The sequence below is a fragment of the Notolabrus celidotus genome, chromosome 6, assembly GCF_009762535.1.
Source record: "Notolabrus celidotus isolate fNotCel1 chromosome 6, fNotCel1.pri, whole genome shotgun sequence".
Lineage (NCBI taxonomy): Eukaryota > Metazoa > Chordata > Actinopteri > Labriformes > Labridae > Notolabrus > Notolabrus celidotus.
The window spans coordinates 14,338,942-14,355,541 of NC_048277.1; the positions used below are offsets into that span (position 1 = coordinate 14,338,942).

Consider the following 16,600-nt stretch of genomic DNA (forward strand, 5'->3'; position numbering starts at 1 on the left):
GTGTGTGTGTGTGTGTGTGTGTGTGTGTGTGTGTGTCTTAGTGTGAGCGCAAGTGAAGCTCCCGCTGTGTGATATAGGCTTGCTTCTATAAAACCATATGTGAACTCAAACACTGGGACACCAACATATTGCTTTATGGGATCAATATGAGAGTACAAAGGAGTGATAACGGCAGAGCTGCATTATGCCATGGATGCAGACTCACAGAATGAAAAGGGTTATTGTTTTAGAGGGGGAGTTCCCCAGGCCTCTATTAAAGATCCTCTCATCTTTAGCTTTTATCAATCTCCATACATCATGTATTAGAGCTTCAAATGTATCAGATGATAGTATAATGAACACTAAACAAACATCTGCTTTTAACATGAACAGATGAAGGTAATCACAACAGGACATGCTAATAGAGCCAGCATATAATAGAAAAATAAAGTTATTATAATGCGATCAGTGGTAAATAGTTAATGTTAAATCAAATCAATTTTGTGTACTCTCAAAGTTCTTCTAACATCAGACTTGTGCCTGCTCGCCCTTCTGTTGTTAAATCTGTTCCAGTAATGTCAGACTGAGAACAAATGAACATTATCAGCAGTGGTTTGAATTTATCATCATGCTTTATGGATGTGTTCAGAAACTCACTGATCAAAGTGACATCACTGCAGTGTTCTCCAAACAGAACCAGGTCAAATAAGGTTTGCATTTATTACCTGTAAAATGGGATTGCTGTAGACTTTTGATAGATGCTGTTCTCCAAAATAAGTACAATATACTTACCCTCCTATAATTTATTTACTTCACTGACATTTGCGTATAGAGCATTCTACCCCTGGATGTTTGCGGAGGCAGAGTTTGATACTTGTGCCAGATTAGAGTTTACTGAGGCTCTCTGCGCATCATTCCTTCATCTTCCTCTCAACAGCTGCAGTAGAGCTTTAATTTGGATGAAATGTTTGTGGCTGGATATTGCTGACCATGACTCCAGTGTTTTAACACCCTCTCTTTTCAGATTCTGGATGGACTCCATGTCTTTGCATAGGTGTGCAGTCATGATGGAAGTAATGATCCCCCAGCACAAGGTTTCCTCAATTATAAAGTTGATGACTCAAACAATTATGTCTAAATGGCCTGAAATAAAACTTCACAATTTCTTTTTGTGTAACAAAATTTAGTCAGACTGTGACTGATGACAGAAATACAGCTCCAGTATCAATTCAACAAAACTAGCTAGGATGACTCCCATTTGTGAGTCTTATGTTTCTTAAAATATCACACTGGCAAGGCACATGGCTGTACATAAGAATGAGCCTGTGATTACTGAAAGTAATTTGGACCTTAAATCTAGGTATTGCTAGGGATGAGAAAATGTAATTACTGTCCAGTAGAAACCTCACCATCAGCGAGTTTATAAAAGATACAAAATAAATTGGAGGGGTAATGTCAAGCACTTTAAGTTTTGTAATAGCTCTCTCTATGGGGAGACCAAACTTACCAAACTGTATCCTGGTGCGAACTGTTCCGACTGGGACATTATAAATCTTCTCCAGGTAGTTCTTCACGTCACACTTGGTCATTCTGTCAAGACAAATCCAGAACAGACAGATAAGAGAGGAGCACACAAATAGGAGATAGAGGAAAGTAAAACAGGGGTTACGCAAGGCGACCAGTGTCAGTGTTGGTGTGGAGTGAGTAATTGTTGAGAGTGTTTATGGACAGACAGAGAGTGAGGGAGGATATCTTAGGATGCAGTCAGAAGTGACAGGTTATATGTTGGATCTTCCTGCATCAAGTAACACCACATGCACTAAATTGACACAGATATAGAAATTATACAGCCAATTTCCACACTCCATTCCCATAAACTCAGTATATTCCCCCCTGTAATAGACAGGAAGCTCCACTATAAAGCCATATTCAGCTTTTATTCTCTAGACCATAAAGTGGAGAGTAGAGAAATGAGAGTGTCAGTGTTCATCCAATTAGCTGTCTGTGTGTATTGATCGCGCCCGGTGAAACCCTACACAGGAAGTGGGCCTGGCACCAACTGATCCGGTGGGCCAGCCTTGCTAAAGCTAGCCCACTGGGCAGCATTTGGAAGGGATCACTCCGACCAGAGGAAGAAGGGCTTTTAACTGCTAATCAATCTCTAGCCAATTGGATTAGCCTGGTAGAGAGCACTTCGCAAATGCGTCTGACAAAGTGCATAATAGCGACGCTGTGGTCTGACATGAGTGCCTCGGATATGGAGTCTATCATCTCATGTGTTTCTTTGATAGAAGAGGATAATGTAATATTCTCCATTTTTCAGAGGAAACAGCACAACACCTTGTGCTTTTGTAACAATATTAGGTGAGGCAAACATTTTCATGAGAAAATCCTATCCGTGAACACAAAGACTCTTTGTACCTAAGAATGATGTAATATATGTTTCCATGCAGTCCAAACAATTGCCCTTTCCTCAATAATATGCCAAAATTGGGCAACGCTGACTCTGAAGTAGACATCTAACACTTCCATTTGACTAGCTGAGTACCGTTGATTGAGAGAGGTTAGCTTGCATTTACGACAGTTTGGTAACTATTTCCACATTTGAGGCCATGGTTACAAAAAGCTGGTGTGTTTGATGCAGGGAAGTATGATAGGGCTTTTCTTCCAAACACCAGCTTTAGACAGCTACCTTTGAGAGATGAGATATTTAAGTACACCCAAAGCTTTCCCTCTCAGCCCTCATACTGATCCAGGATCACTCAGGGAGCTACGGCACAGGAGCTTCTTTACCACTGAGTGAAAAAAAAGGCACAAACACACTTGTTAAAGCCTCTTTGTCTCTATTTACCCAGTCATGAGTGGGAAAATGAGTTTCTTAAGATAGGCATGCAGATGCGCCTTTCTGCTCCATTTGCACCCATCTCCCCCCAAAATCCCTGTCTTCACAGTGTGTGTGCCAGAGGGCAGTGAAGCAGAGCGCGGTGACCGGGGTACTTGAGATCAAGAGAGGAATAAAGAGAGAGTGATTGCACTGAGAGATGAGTTTTCCTAGAAAGCAGGGGCGGGGAACTGTGAGGGGGGGAAAGTGGCTTGGGGATTGCAAAGTCTCCCCTGGATCATTAACAGAGGGAACACTGATCCTGATTAATGAGAACAGTTCTACATCTGAATCCTTCTACTTTAACAACTCCAATTATCCAGCTACCAGCGATATGGAGAGAGCATTTAAGAAGCATGTGCTACCACAGTCGAATGTATTTCTCTACATAAGATGCCCATGTGCACAAAAATGCTTAATGATAGAGGATAAAAATGGCTGCCAGAGTAAAAAAGGATGCAAAAATGGACAACATAGAAAACAAAAGTAATTCAAAAATATGATATAACTTAAAAACAAAGCATAAAAAAATGTAAGTATTTCTACACACATGAATGTAAACATACACCATCATATATTTATAGATGTTCAAAATACATCCACATGCTTAAATGGTTAACATAAGATTTACCAGGGTAAAATTAGATCCCTGTTTTCTTTCTGACCTGAGTCAATACATGACTTCAATTTTAGCTACAGACTGGAATCCAGGAGGAAATAAAGCCTTGGGCTGAAAGCTGAGGAGAAAATGTCAAGTTAAGCTTGTACATAAACAAGGCTAAACTTAGACAAAGGGCGTGGTGTCTCCAATAGTGATGCAGGCAGCATCTGATCATCATCCCAGTATAAACACCCATCTGACTCCACAAGCTAACCTTTCACACTTCTGCCTCACTGGAAGAATGAAAACCTGTCTTCAGCAACTGCCAAGGCTAAAGGCATCGTTCCTCAGCAACTGGTATATATTTATACGCAAACATGCATGCTACAAAGATTTCTCCTTCAAGACGACGAAAGAACACCAAACACAAAACCGAGGAGGGCATCAGATGACGCAGATGATGGATTAGGCTCAATTATAGTGTGTTATTGCTAAGCAGGTTTAAAACAGGCACAGTGCCTTCATTGTTGGAAAACAATTTGAAAAGTTATATTGTTCTACATCATTCAAGGGGAGGTGTGGAAGGGGAGATATAAAACCCAAACTTGACATCAAGTGGTTTGAGAAAAGAAACAGGCATGGAACATGGTAATGTTTTTGTTTTCCCCTGCTGTGATATCGTCGTTTGTGCATAACATTACAACCAAACTTTAAGCCACTTGCTTCTGTCAGCTGCTCTTGGAACGTAATCCCTCCTCTGCTATGAATCTACATGCATATATTTCCTATTCTTAAATGTGGGCTGACTCACACTGAGCCAAATAGATTGTGAGTATCACTTCCAATTGAATAAGGCGGTCCATTAACACCTGTGCTCCGAAAGCACATGAGAGAAGTAGGTGAAAGGGCACGGAAGAAAAAGTGCAGGAAAGGACAGAGGCAGCTTTGACAGTCTCTGACAATAAGGATAATGAATGTATTCTGAAAGCTCAGAGACTACTGTGTGCCATTTGTCTGTCCATGCTAAAAGAACATCTGCCAGATGAGTGGGTGGCATCTCTGCTGTACATGCCCTTCACAGCCACAATCACAATGACCTTCAACCACTGATACTACACAATAAATATTGACTAAACACTCAGGTTTAACAGATGTGAATGCTTGGTTGAGTTATGTTTGAAGAAGCTGAAAACCCTCTTTGTTATGTTCTTATACAACAGATTGTTCTGACCCAGTTATTTGATTGGACAAGAGACATTCCATGAGTGCTGATATACAGCACAACATCACTGGGACTTTGAACTACCTATCACTTTACTTCAGGAGTTCTGTTTATACTATTATTATATTACAGCAGTCATTGTTTAAATAGTAGCAAAGAGAGATATTTTCTCAAATAATAAAAAAAATGCATTTTAGAAAACTTGAAATAAAGAAAAATGAGTTGTAACAAACACAAATTTCCATCAGTGAATGAAATTGTTAATGTGTAGCTTGGTAGCATTCCATTTCCTGTCAAGTTCTAGAAAAAAATTTATATATTTATGCCACTTTTAGAACAATTGTATGAAAGTATTATAAAAGGCAAGAGCTTTCTGATACTGAATATTACCGGCCTATGATCCCAACACAGCCATGCTGATATTAGGTACAACAGTACTCCCACTTTCAAGATATTTCCCCTCATCTCCTGCTCTCTGCTTTTTTCTTGTCTAAATAGCTGACTACCAAATAAAGGAAAAATATTCACATAAGGAAGTTCCAAAGTAACAGATTTTCCCAAATCAGTTCATTTTAAAGGTGACATATTATGCTCTTTTTCATCAAAATATATTGGTCTAAGAGGTCCCCAAAACATGTCTTTAAAGTTTATTGCTCAAAAAAAAAATTTTAAATCAGATTTTGGTGTGCCTGTAAACCCCTCTTTTTCAGCCCTGCTCAGAACAGGCTGTTTTCTGTGTCTGTGCCTTTAAATGAGAATGAGCTCTCTGACCACGCCCCCTCCGGAAGTGGATGAGGCCTCGGCTCTCCAGCACGTTGATCTAATGTTTACATGTTGGCTGAATATACACGGCTGCTCACATGTTCATTTTTGCTGTAAAGACGGGCTTTTTGGAATGGGTGGGTATGCAGCTACTGGGGCTTTTGGAGCCAACCCCAAGTGGACACTCGAAAAACTGCAGTTATTACCACTTGCGCATCATATTTCAACACCAGGAGTTGCCCCTTGGTATAAACTAATCCTGGTCAGGCAGATTTGGGGTGAAGAGTTTTGCCTAAGGAAACTTTGGCAAGTGGACAGCAGAAGCTGGGATTGAACCCCCAACCTTCTGATTGAGAGCTGACCCCAATTAACCCAGATTAAAGGCAAGGTGCAACAGCCTAGTCGCAACATATTACCAGCATTTCAGGTATACAATAATTTAATGTAATAATTTTTAAAAATAGTTCACTGAACACACTGAACTTGAACAGAGGTGAAGGGTTGTGAATGAAAGAATTTCCCCCAACGGGGGACAAATAAAGTATATCTCTATGAAGAGGTACGGTATAAAACTGCATTTATAAATTAATACTGACTATCACATGCCTTTAGTTTTTGTTGCTCTACTTGATTTGCTTTGACTCAAACTTACGAGTAACTAATATAAGTCAATGTTTGAGAGTGCAACTTTTAATAGAAATGTCTTTCTAAAAGGAAAATGGAGACATCAATAAAAAATTGTATGTATGCAGACGATTATGCAAGATATGTGTCAGACTCCTAAACTGAGGAATTTGGTAATGCTTCCAAATGCAATGCTGCAATTCCCTTTGCAGGTTGTGATCAAATGGATTGTATAAACCTGAAATTAGAAAGGAAAAAAAACAGCATGGTAAAGGGGTCAATTTAAAACTAAATTTTGCAACTGCATATCAAAAATGTTTTTGCTGAAGTTGATGTGAGTGAACTTTAAAGGATAAAGTTTGACAGAAATGTTTCATGATATAAAAATGATCATGAAATTTGAAAATGAATGGAGATCTGCCAATCTTTATTGTGCAGAATTATTCTAAAAAAAACCTTGTACATACTTAACAATATATAACATTTCCAATAATAGGGGCAATACCAACCAAAACATCAATGCTGGACTTCAAAGCAGGGCTCTAACAATAATATCAAGGGCCCTTGTGTTGTGTGTTTGACAACCTTATCAATTGTGTTTCAATGTGTGACTACTTTAATGTTTTGATATCAGTGTATTGCTGCCACCTGTCGGTTTAAACTATGATGGTGTGTTTCACAGGATTCGGAGACCACTTCTTCATGTTAACAACAGCCAGTTGGTTTCATGATAGGAAAGTGAAAGAACATGTTTTCCTGGTTAATTACACTCATCTTTGCTCAGGTTTAGCGATCATCACAGTGAGTCATGTTTCAAAAATGGTGTGTGCTCTTCTGTATAGACTGAATGCCACGCCACAGTCCTTGTAAATTAGTAATTGCTACACCAACATCTGATCCAAAGGAGGGGGGTGTTGTCCTCTCTCTTTCAAGACAAACATTACTTTGTAAAGGGATGATTCAGTGACCATCGTGCTTTTTGTGGCTACCATGAATCCTTTTTGGAAAGGTTGCTTGTTTTAGCAACTCCACTTGGCAAACCACTGGAAAGTTTTAATGTGGCTCCTTGTTTGATACAAACTGGGCTGCATCTTTATTCGGGCTTTTATGGTGCCATTTTGGTCGGCAGATAAACTTAAAGTATTGCAAGAAGGGAATGGAAAAGAAGAGGATGCAGCCACACATAAAGGTGATGCAGAGTTACAGGCAATAAGCGCTTATTTATGTTTGGAGGAAAGTAAACCCCTGAATGTATCATTGACTATCCAGCTGTTTCTTTTTCTTGTACTTGTTGCCCTCTGTTTCCCTGGAATACCATAAGTAAAATTGGTGTGTGACAAACCTACAATAAAGCTGGCATGGATGTTAATTTGTTGACGGAATTTCTCAGATATCAGCAAATTAAGTTAAATAAAGTGATATCTCAAGTATCTGACATACTATAGGTAAACTGTCACTGACTGAAATACTCCAATTGAACTAAAATAAAATAAATCAGGAGCATCCTTTGGTAGCAGAAAGGTGAATTGTCCCTCCTACACATGCACATATTTCACAACATTAAGTATCGTAGACTTTGGTGTCTAAGTCTTATTAACACAGTATTTATTTGAGATCCAAGAAACACCACACAAGCCATACACACATAAACACACATAAACATCAAAGTACATTGTGTCAAAGCAGCCGAGTGGTGAGAATGAAACAGGATAGTTGTTTTCTGCTAAGATGAAAGGCCAAAGAAAGCCGCTCCACATTGTCAGCCTGCCCCATTGTCAGGTTTGAGTCAAGATATGCACACTCACTACTTTAACCTTCCCATCTACACAGACAATACAAGCACAGAAGTTGCTCAACACCAAGTATCAAGATCATAATAGCAGACTTTGTTTAGTGGGAGAGCCACTGAGGAACCTGAGACTCAAGGAGAGAAGAGACAGTTGGGAAGCTGAGAGCATAAGAGCAGCGTGTGAAGGATTAGATATATTGTTCAGGTTTTGGTCTGACAATAGAACAGAAACAGATCAAAGAACAGGTTATCAGGAGTCACCAAACTCCTTACAGAGAGACAGGTCAGTTGAGACCCGGCATCAAGTTACCCTCATCTGCTGGTTTGCTAAATGACTTCCTATGACATAAACGGGGTTAATTAGCGTGAAAAATAACCCAGTTTCCAACTTCAGCCACGTGTTTACGAAGTGGAACAGGCAAACAGAAACAAAGTCATTGCCATGGTGATCATAACACTGTTTGATCCAACAGGTACTAAATAGTTGACAGAGTGGAAAGACAATGTGAGCGGCTGTGTAGCAGGGTCAGTTTGCTCATGTCTGATTACACTGAGAAACCACAGCCTGGCCTGGTTTCATACTTAATAAACACAATAGTAGCATGAAATGTGACTGGGGAAATAAGCGAACACAACTCTGAACCCTGTGTTCTCTCCTTTATGAGTGAGTGTACGTGTGCGGGTGCATGTGCAGCAAAGCTGGCCTGAAGCCATGCCAGGTGAGGCACAAGAAGTGGTTGTGTGGGTGTAAACCTAGAAATTTGATGATGTTCCTTCAAGAGCGAGAGAGGAAATACTAACATAGCACAAAAGATTCGGGAACAAACAGACAAAAACAATACTTCCCTGGAGTGGGGAGAAAGAGAATTATGAGACAACACGGCCCAGGTGTCTCAAACAACCTGTGCCAAGGAGGGATTGCTTTTGAACGCATTGCAAATTGTTAAAGAAAAGCACAACAAACAACAGAGCCCCGGCTGGGGCAGAGGCAGAGGACAGAGAGAGACATGTGCAGATCATGAGTTGTACAGCAAACAAGCACGAAAACAAGTAAAAAGAAGAAGAGAACGAGACAAGCAAGTACTGACGTCCAGCTCCCAGGTGTCATGTAGATAAAGGACACCTTGTGTTATTGCCCTGAGAACAGAAACATTGCCACTTCTCATTAACAGCTGCCTGGCACAACTTACCCACGCTCCTAACCTCTCCTCATGAGTCATAACAGCAACAGCTTTCACTACCGTAATGGCTCGGACTCATCAATCAGCTCAGAGTGGGGGTGATATAAGTTTGTGCCACTGTCTCACCATATGTGTCCATTTAATACACCGCGTGTATGAAGGGTATAATATAACCGTTTCAGTTCACAGAGGCCCCAACAGCATTTCAATCAGCTGCGCACCTCTCCCATGCATCAAAGACTGCAAGAAAAAAACCTTACACACCCTTATAAACACACACTCACCCTGCACTTACCCACTTTTGTGCAAATTTACACAAAGACACACCGTTCTCACACAACTCACTCACCCACACCGACAGGCGCGCACACAGACACACACACACACAATTACATAAGCACCCTAGGAGTTTGGCAGAGAAGAGGCAAGAATCAGAGTGGGAGGCCAGGCACCTGGATGAACAGATTATGGTCTAAACCCCACCAGAGACACATAGATGATCTGCCTCAAACTTCAATTTTTCTCCCCAGTGTGGGCCCTGGCCCTCTGCTCGCCTGAGGAGCTCTGCTAACCTCAATGACCTTGGCTCGCGAAAAGTAGTCGAAATCTGCTCATCACTGCTCAGTGCTGACTGCTCAAGACCTCCTGTTGCATTTAATGACAGAATATATAGAGCAAAGGAGCATTCATGTGCAAAATTAAGAGGTAGTAAAGTGTTTAATACAGCATACTCTATTAAACATGAGTTTTGGGGAATAATCAAGAACATTTTGCTTTCATTTACTGTGAAGATATTTCTATTGGCTGCTCAACATGACTGTAATGTTCACCGTCTGGCTGTGTGCAGCGTTTCTGGCCACGGTGCCAAACAAAAGCCCTTTTGACCTTAACCCTAACCCTGCCCATGTCTGTCTTTTGCAAGTCATCATTGCATCTGGGCTCATCAAAGACAGCCATACAGTGGAAAGAAGTGTCTACTTACAACTCTGTTTTATCTTTATGGGACCACAGCGCCACCTGGTGTCTATTACATACAACAAGAGCTGCATAACTTTCTTCCAGGAAGACTACTACTATGCTAGTGACAAACAAATAACTGCAGCTTTATACCTGGACCATAGTGTGTGTGTGTGTGTGTGTGTGTGTGTGTGTGTGTGTGTGTGTGTGATATGAATAAAGACACCTTGATACTACCATGAACTTAGTTGAGTGAGACAAACTTGATTTTTCATCAAGTCTTATAATTGTAAGAATCACATCATCAGCTTGCTAAATGTTCCATCTTACTAGTACTGTAGATTTTGTGAGAAAAGCTTGCAAAGTTGCTAGGATTCACAATGCGCACATTCAAGCTACTGTAACAATTATCATGCAAATTGCTGGAAACATGGTGTGCTGAAGTCATGGCAGCTGTAAAACGCTGTTCTGACACTCAGCAGCTGGTGAGAAAATAACTGCCAAGAAGCCAAACCTGTATAATATGATGTGCAGCGTCCGAATTGAAGCAAGTCAAAGTCATCACTAAAATAATCCTAAGGTAATAATGATGATGAGCTCCAAATGTTGACACTAGCCTTTACCAAAGAATATGTGTGCACTATGTTATGTGGTATAAACATTTTCATGTACAAAAAACTGAATTACATCTGATTTTACATTTATAAAAGCCAATATCTGAAAACAACGAGCATAATCCACAAATAGTGAAGGTGGTGTATTAGTAAATTGAAATGATCTTACATTTAATCTGACATCATAGAAATAATATTGTGTAAATTCTGTAAAAAGTTAACAGTACACTGTGCATTTTGTTGAGATGCATAAATGGAAATTCTTACTATATTTATTTTAACAGCATAATCATCTTTGTCCTGCTTGTGTCTCAAACGTAGAGCATACTTACAGTTAGGGATGCACAATATTGGATTTTTTTGCCAATATCTGATATGCAGATATTTTACAGTCATTTACCCGATTAGCGATACCAATACCGATAATTTTTTTTCTGCACACCTAATTGCAGAGATCATCAATTCTCTTCTGTATTGGAATAAGCATACAGTATTATGGTGATACTCTTATCACATTTGTTATGTAATATTCATTTCTTGTGCAAAATAAGAAAAATACTTAAAACTTAAAATGTATTTATGACAATTGCTTTCAAACCAAATACATACAAAAAGCAACATTCTACTTAAAACTTTGATGATGCTCTCCCTGAGACAATCATAACAAAACCCACAACCAGGGCTAATTTGGCTTATTTCCTATTTGACATAGTAAGTAAACCTAACCTCTGTTCAAAGGGAACATGTGAAAAGTGCAACTGTACAGCAACAGCAATTAAACCCAAATTAAATAAAATGGTTTACTCTTTGACAGTAAATGTGCCTAAATTAGCCAGCTGTGTACCTTACAGACTGCTGCTTAAATTGAAATTTAACCTTAAAACATGAGCCCAACATGTGTGCAGCAGCCCATTATTTTATCGGTTAATTATATCGGCGGATATCGGCGTGTTGGCCAATATTGGCCGATAACGTGCCCATAATACTTACAGTAATAGGACATGCTATTGAAAGTATGCATTTTTGAGCTGGACACCAACGGTTTGGAAGTTTCATGTGTTCTACTCATGGAAGAAGAATGAATTTCTTAACCTCAGCACAAAAAGCTGCTTTACTGAATTTAAACTGAAAAACAAAAGATATTGAGCTTGTGGATTTGAAGCTTATAAGACAATGTTACCTTTAAATAGATAAAATGACAGTTATAACAGGTGGAGAGCCACTAGTGATACCTGTAGACAAAGAGCAGCATCCTAGTGACTGTCACAGCTCTTGGGGAAAAGTAGGACATCTCAAAAGAAAGCATCAGCGTTCACTTTTAATCTCTTCCTTCAAACACTGCTAAAATTGAAGTGGTGCAGTAGCTGTAATGCATTTCAATCAAACTGTGAAGACGGTGTTAGATTTAATGGAATCGTTGTAGACATATGCATTTTGCCTACATAAGAAAAAACACTGACAGAAGTGCCTGAAGAAGTCAAACCTAAACATGAAGCATCTAAAATGAAATGCCTAATTGTAATTCTTCAGAGTGCAACAGAGAGTCTTCCAGTAAAACATATCATCACAGCGGAGTAAACATATTAACTGAATATATCTCTTCATGTTAGCAAGGACTTACTCCATTGGGATGCGAAACTGTACTGTGTCAGGAGGCTGCTCTTTCCCTGGCCTCACCAGAGTCAGGAACCAGTTTGGTCTGAAGATCCTCAGCTGAGGGTTTCCCAGCTGGTAGAGAGGGTATCTGAGAGGAAAGCAGACTCTTATCACAAACAGTATGATTCTTGCACATCCTGAAGTATTTCCTATATGCACACAAACTGCCACATAACATGCATCAATCATTTATTGATTATTCTCTAATTATTGGCATCAGTCATTGAAAAAAATATATAGGTCAACCACCAGTGTTGGATGTACTTGCTATCCTTTCTACATCCTGCATGTTTTTTCTATTTGTCAAAAATAATGAAATATTATTGGGGGAAAAAATGAAAGAATAATGTTGATCAGGGGAGACACGCATACACCTGACCCCACACAGCTTTCCTGTACGACAAGAAATGACCAAAAGAACAAAGTGCCTGGTTATAGTTATGCATCCCAATGAGATATTGACAATGACTGTCCTGACTGTTTACAACCTGTTTGATTTGGTGTAAACAATGTTATAATTACCCTTGTCAAAAAGGTTCCAATAAACCAGAATAAGATCTTGTGCCTCAACTACACTGCACGACAGGCTTCATTATTCTAAATCTAAAGTGCATAGGATTTTTCCTACAATCTCTCCCTGTGTGATTGCTGGAAGCCTGCTGAGGGCTCCCTCCCTGGCCCACCTTTTTTGGACATGTCCAAGGCTGTATACCTTTTGGTGTGAGATAATCAACTGGTTTTCTGGAATGTATGGCTGTGTGTTCAAACCAGACCCTGAGATAGCATTATTTGGGTATTCTCCATCTATAATCAAAGTCTCTCTGTGCAGAGCACTGTCACGTGTGGTATGGTAATTGCTAAGAAAGTGAGATTAAATCTCTGGAAGTCTGACCCTGTGCCCCAGTTCAAGACCTGGTTATCTGACCTCATTTGTGTCCTGCACATGGAGAAAATCCAGTAAGACATGATGGGCAATCTCACCAAATTTTTCAAATCTGGCAGCCTTTTTCTGATTATCTTGCCTGATTGGACAAAGTTCCCAGACAGTGACTGATTTTACAGCTCACCTTGCCTCTCTTTAAACATTTGTCTTAAGAAATATTGTGCTCGTGATGCTATGTAGAATAATGTCCTGCAATGTAAGCCCTGTTTTGTTTGTTTTTTTTAATTTCTGTTTTTGTATTTCTGTCGGACTTTATTCAAATACTCTATAAAACTTTCTGAAAATCTTTATAAAAACATGGTTTTAAAAAAAATAAAACCTACACTGAACGCCTACAATCATAATGGCATTTGCTTTACACACCTTGAATTTTTGTTGTAAGTCATTTTTTTATACAGCACAAAATCAAAATATTGTTGAAGAGGCTGTTGCAATATTTTCAGTAGTGCTAATAATGTTGGTATCGTCAAGGGCTGTGGATCAATCGCTCAACAACGAGGGATTCCTCTCCCTGATGCAGGGCATGGGGGTAGACTATAGGTGTACACGCAGGTGAGTTATTATCGTTAGAGAATCCGAAGTGAAGATATTCAGACATACAGGACAGCTGTAACAAGACATGCTAACGTTAGCTTGGTTTTAAGTTCAGCATACAGATAGACCATTGGACTCAAACAAATCAAACCTCTCGTTAAGATGATACAGGCGGTACAGTACAAGCGTGTTACTTACAAGAGTCTTGTTACTGGCATCTCTGCTACCGTTTATTATGAGACAAAAGCAGCCAGTTTGTTGTTTTGTAGTCCTTTCAAGGTTGTCAAAAACAAGCTACACGTGCAAGGATGTACTTCCGGGGGAACTCATTTGACGCATGCGCTCTAGATTAAGACAGTACCCTTGAAGAAAACCTTCAGTGACCACTGCATTGTTAGAAACTCACCAGATGTCAGTGTATGGCAAATAAATTCATATTGCAAGTGGTCAGTTTAGCAAATCAGAGCAATGAAAATGAAACTCTTTTTAAAAAGTGTCATAGGCTAGGAATATTATAATTTCAGTAAGGCAAAAGTATATCAGTTTTAAAAGTAATGCAAAATGTATTTATTTTATTTCAGTACATATATATCAAAAGGATGTACATATATATTTACATATGTTTATATGCATGTGCAGAATATGTAGACATTGGCTGTTTTCTTTTTCAACATGAACAAAAAAACACATTTCCATGCTATATGTGATATTATGATGAAAAGACAGATGCCTATGTACTGTATTAAGAATTTGATTAGGCAGATTAAACTGATTCATTCCCCAACTTTGCAAAACATGCATTGACATGTGTCAGTTTTTCATCAGACATCAATAGTGGAAGCAGTATTAATCTCATCATCTTGGATAACTGTAGAATTTATATGCTTCTTTTTTTGGACTGAATTTTTCAATTTTCTGACTTTCATTGCTAGGAGTACTTTCTAGTGGCACGTATGATGAGACAGCAGCAGAGGGAGACCTTGTACCATGTCTCCTCACTCTGTTTGCCCCAGTGCCTGACCTCACACACCAGGATGTGCGTGCCCGGGGTAAGAATGATTGAAGGCCCCCTGAGTGGAACATGAATCCCTGGCTCAGCTGGTTCAGACCTGGCAGGAAACGGACCACACTGACAGCCCATGGGAAGTTTCCATCAGTTAAGATGCCATGGTTTGTGTGTGTGTGTGTGTGTGTGTGTGTGTGTGTGTGTGTGTGTGTGTGTGTGTGTGTGTGTGTGTGTGTGTGTGTGTGTGTGTGTGTGTGTGTGTGTGTGTGTGGAGGGTGCCGTAGTGCAGTCCAGCATTTGATTATTATGCAGTAATGTAATGTTCTTCATTTGGCAAAGGTATTTGTCACACTATAACAGAACATCCTGCCATCCCTACTTTTGTCCAGGTGATGCTATCTCCCTGTGGAGAAAATGTTTACTGCTAGAAGTTCATTGGTTGTTTACTTCTTTGGTGCATTGGATCTGGTTCATCTGACAGCTGATACAAGAGTGTACTGGAGATTCAAAAAGGTGGTGGGAGGTTACTTCCAAAACACATACTGTAGGCCTAACGTGCACTTTCTTCTGAAAGTTACATACTACTTTTTTATCTTGTTCAATAAGATTTAACACTAACCTAATTTTAATTCTGTCTCCTCTAAATTTAAATGTCACAAGTTAGTAGTGTAGAATACAAAGCATGGAATCATATTGGATTAAGACTTATTGATTGCTTGTTCAAATCCCAGGATCAAGCAGGTATAACTCTACTGTCCAATGTTGTACTGGTAGCATATGAGCGAGCATTCTTCTTCATAAGCTGATACGACATGACATTAAGGAAAAGTTTTCCATGGTCAATCAGTCCAAAAAAATACAGTTTTTAATTTCTAGTTCTGAAAGTAAGTATCGACTTCTCTGAATTACCAAAACAGCTGTAAGGGTTTCAAAGACAAAAAAGGACTTGTACAAAAATAAAGTGATAAATCAGTAACTATAAAGAATAATACTTCAAATGCTCATGATGAATTTACCAAAAGGCTGAATTGTCAGCCAATCATGTTAAGCCTCAAGCAATTTCATCTTTACCTCTACCTCCCAGGGTGCAGACACAGCAGCAGGTCTAGCCCTAGACCAGGCCAGGTCTGAGAGGACAGGAGGGGTCAGCAACATGAAACGATGCAACCATCAGCCAAAGGTTTGGTCTCACACTGTCATCCAACTCTGCCATTTTTAGAAGCCATTCAGGCCTATTAGTTAATGCACACGGTTCTGCTCTATGGTGGAAATTAAAGTTCCGTTTGGTAGTATCACTGGTTGCCATAATAATACAAGCATGATTAATGAGGTTTCATGGAAGTGACTGGGCAAAGAGCCTGTGAGACCTCTGCTGCTCTCATTACTGTTTAAATTTGCCCTTGATGAAAATCAGCGTTTGTCTATGTTTCAGTTTGAGAAGTCATGATCAGATTAATGGTGTGGCCAAATAACTACCCATTCCATACAGCTACATATACATGCACATGCAAGTATACAGCTCTGACTCATGTTAATACACACACCAACGGTAAACCGGACTTTACACAGCTGACTGTGTACAGTTAATGTTGTGCTTCATCAGCAGCCATTTATTCATTTTAATTCAGTAAATTTTAAGTAACAGGACAGTGTGCGAGTTCCCCCTACACTTGTTTGTACATTCCCTCCTGGCTCCTTTCTTTAAGAAAAAGGTGTGCATGCATCAATGGTCAAAGTTCTGATTCTGTGCAGGACCATATCATAAATAAAACGTAATCATTCCTAACTCAAGCTACTTCTGTGTCTGCATAAAAAGGAAAGAGATCATGACAGAAAGTAAATGAGTGTTGG

At 39.5% G+C, this 16,600-nt stretch overlaps 1 protein-coding gene and 1 long non-coding RNA gene across 2 annotated transcripts in view; one reads left to right on the top strand and one right to left on the bottom strand.

Annotated features, from left to right (window-relative positions):
* Window positions 1-14,080, bottom strand: part of mrpl23 (mitochondrial ribosomal protein L23) — a 41,351-nt gene extending 27,271 nt beyond the window's left edge. Inside the window, exons 1-3 of the mRNA XM_034686300.1 lie at window positions 13,942-14,080; window positions 12,232-12,354; window positions 1,487-1,569 (exon numbers count right to left, since the gene is read on the bottom strand). Coding sequence (XP_034542191.1) covers window positions 1,487-1,569; window positions 12,232-12,354; window positions 13,942-13,961 — 226 coding nt within the window. The 5' untranslated portion in view covers window positions 13,962-14,080. The remainder of the gene's footprint in view (window positions 1-1,486; window positions 1,570-12,231; window positions 12,355-13,941) is intronic.
* Window positions 14,081-14,687: 607 nt separating this feature from the next.
* On the top strand, window positions 14,688-16,535 carry LOC117814786. Its single transcript, XR_004631625.1, has 2 exons — window positions 14,688-14,792; window positions 15,834-16,535. It is a non-coding gene; the product is annotated as an uncharacterized LOC117814786 (long non-coding RNA).
* The last annotated feature ends 65 nt before the right edge of the window (window positions 16,536-16,600 follow it).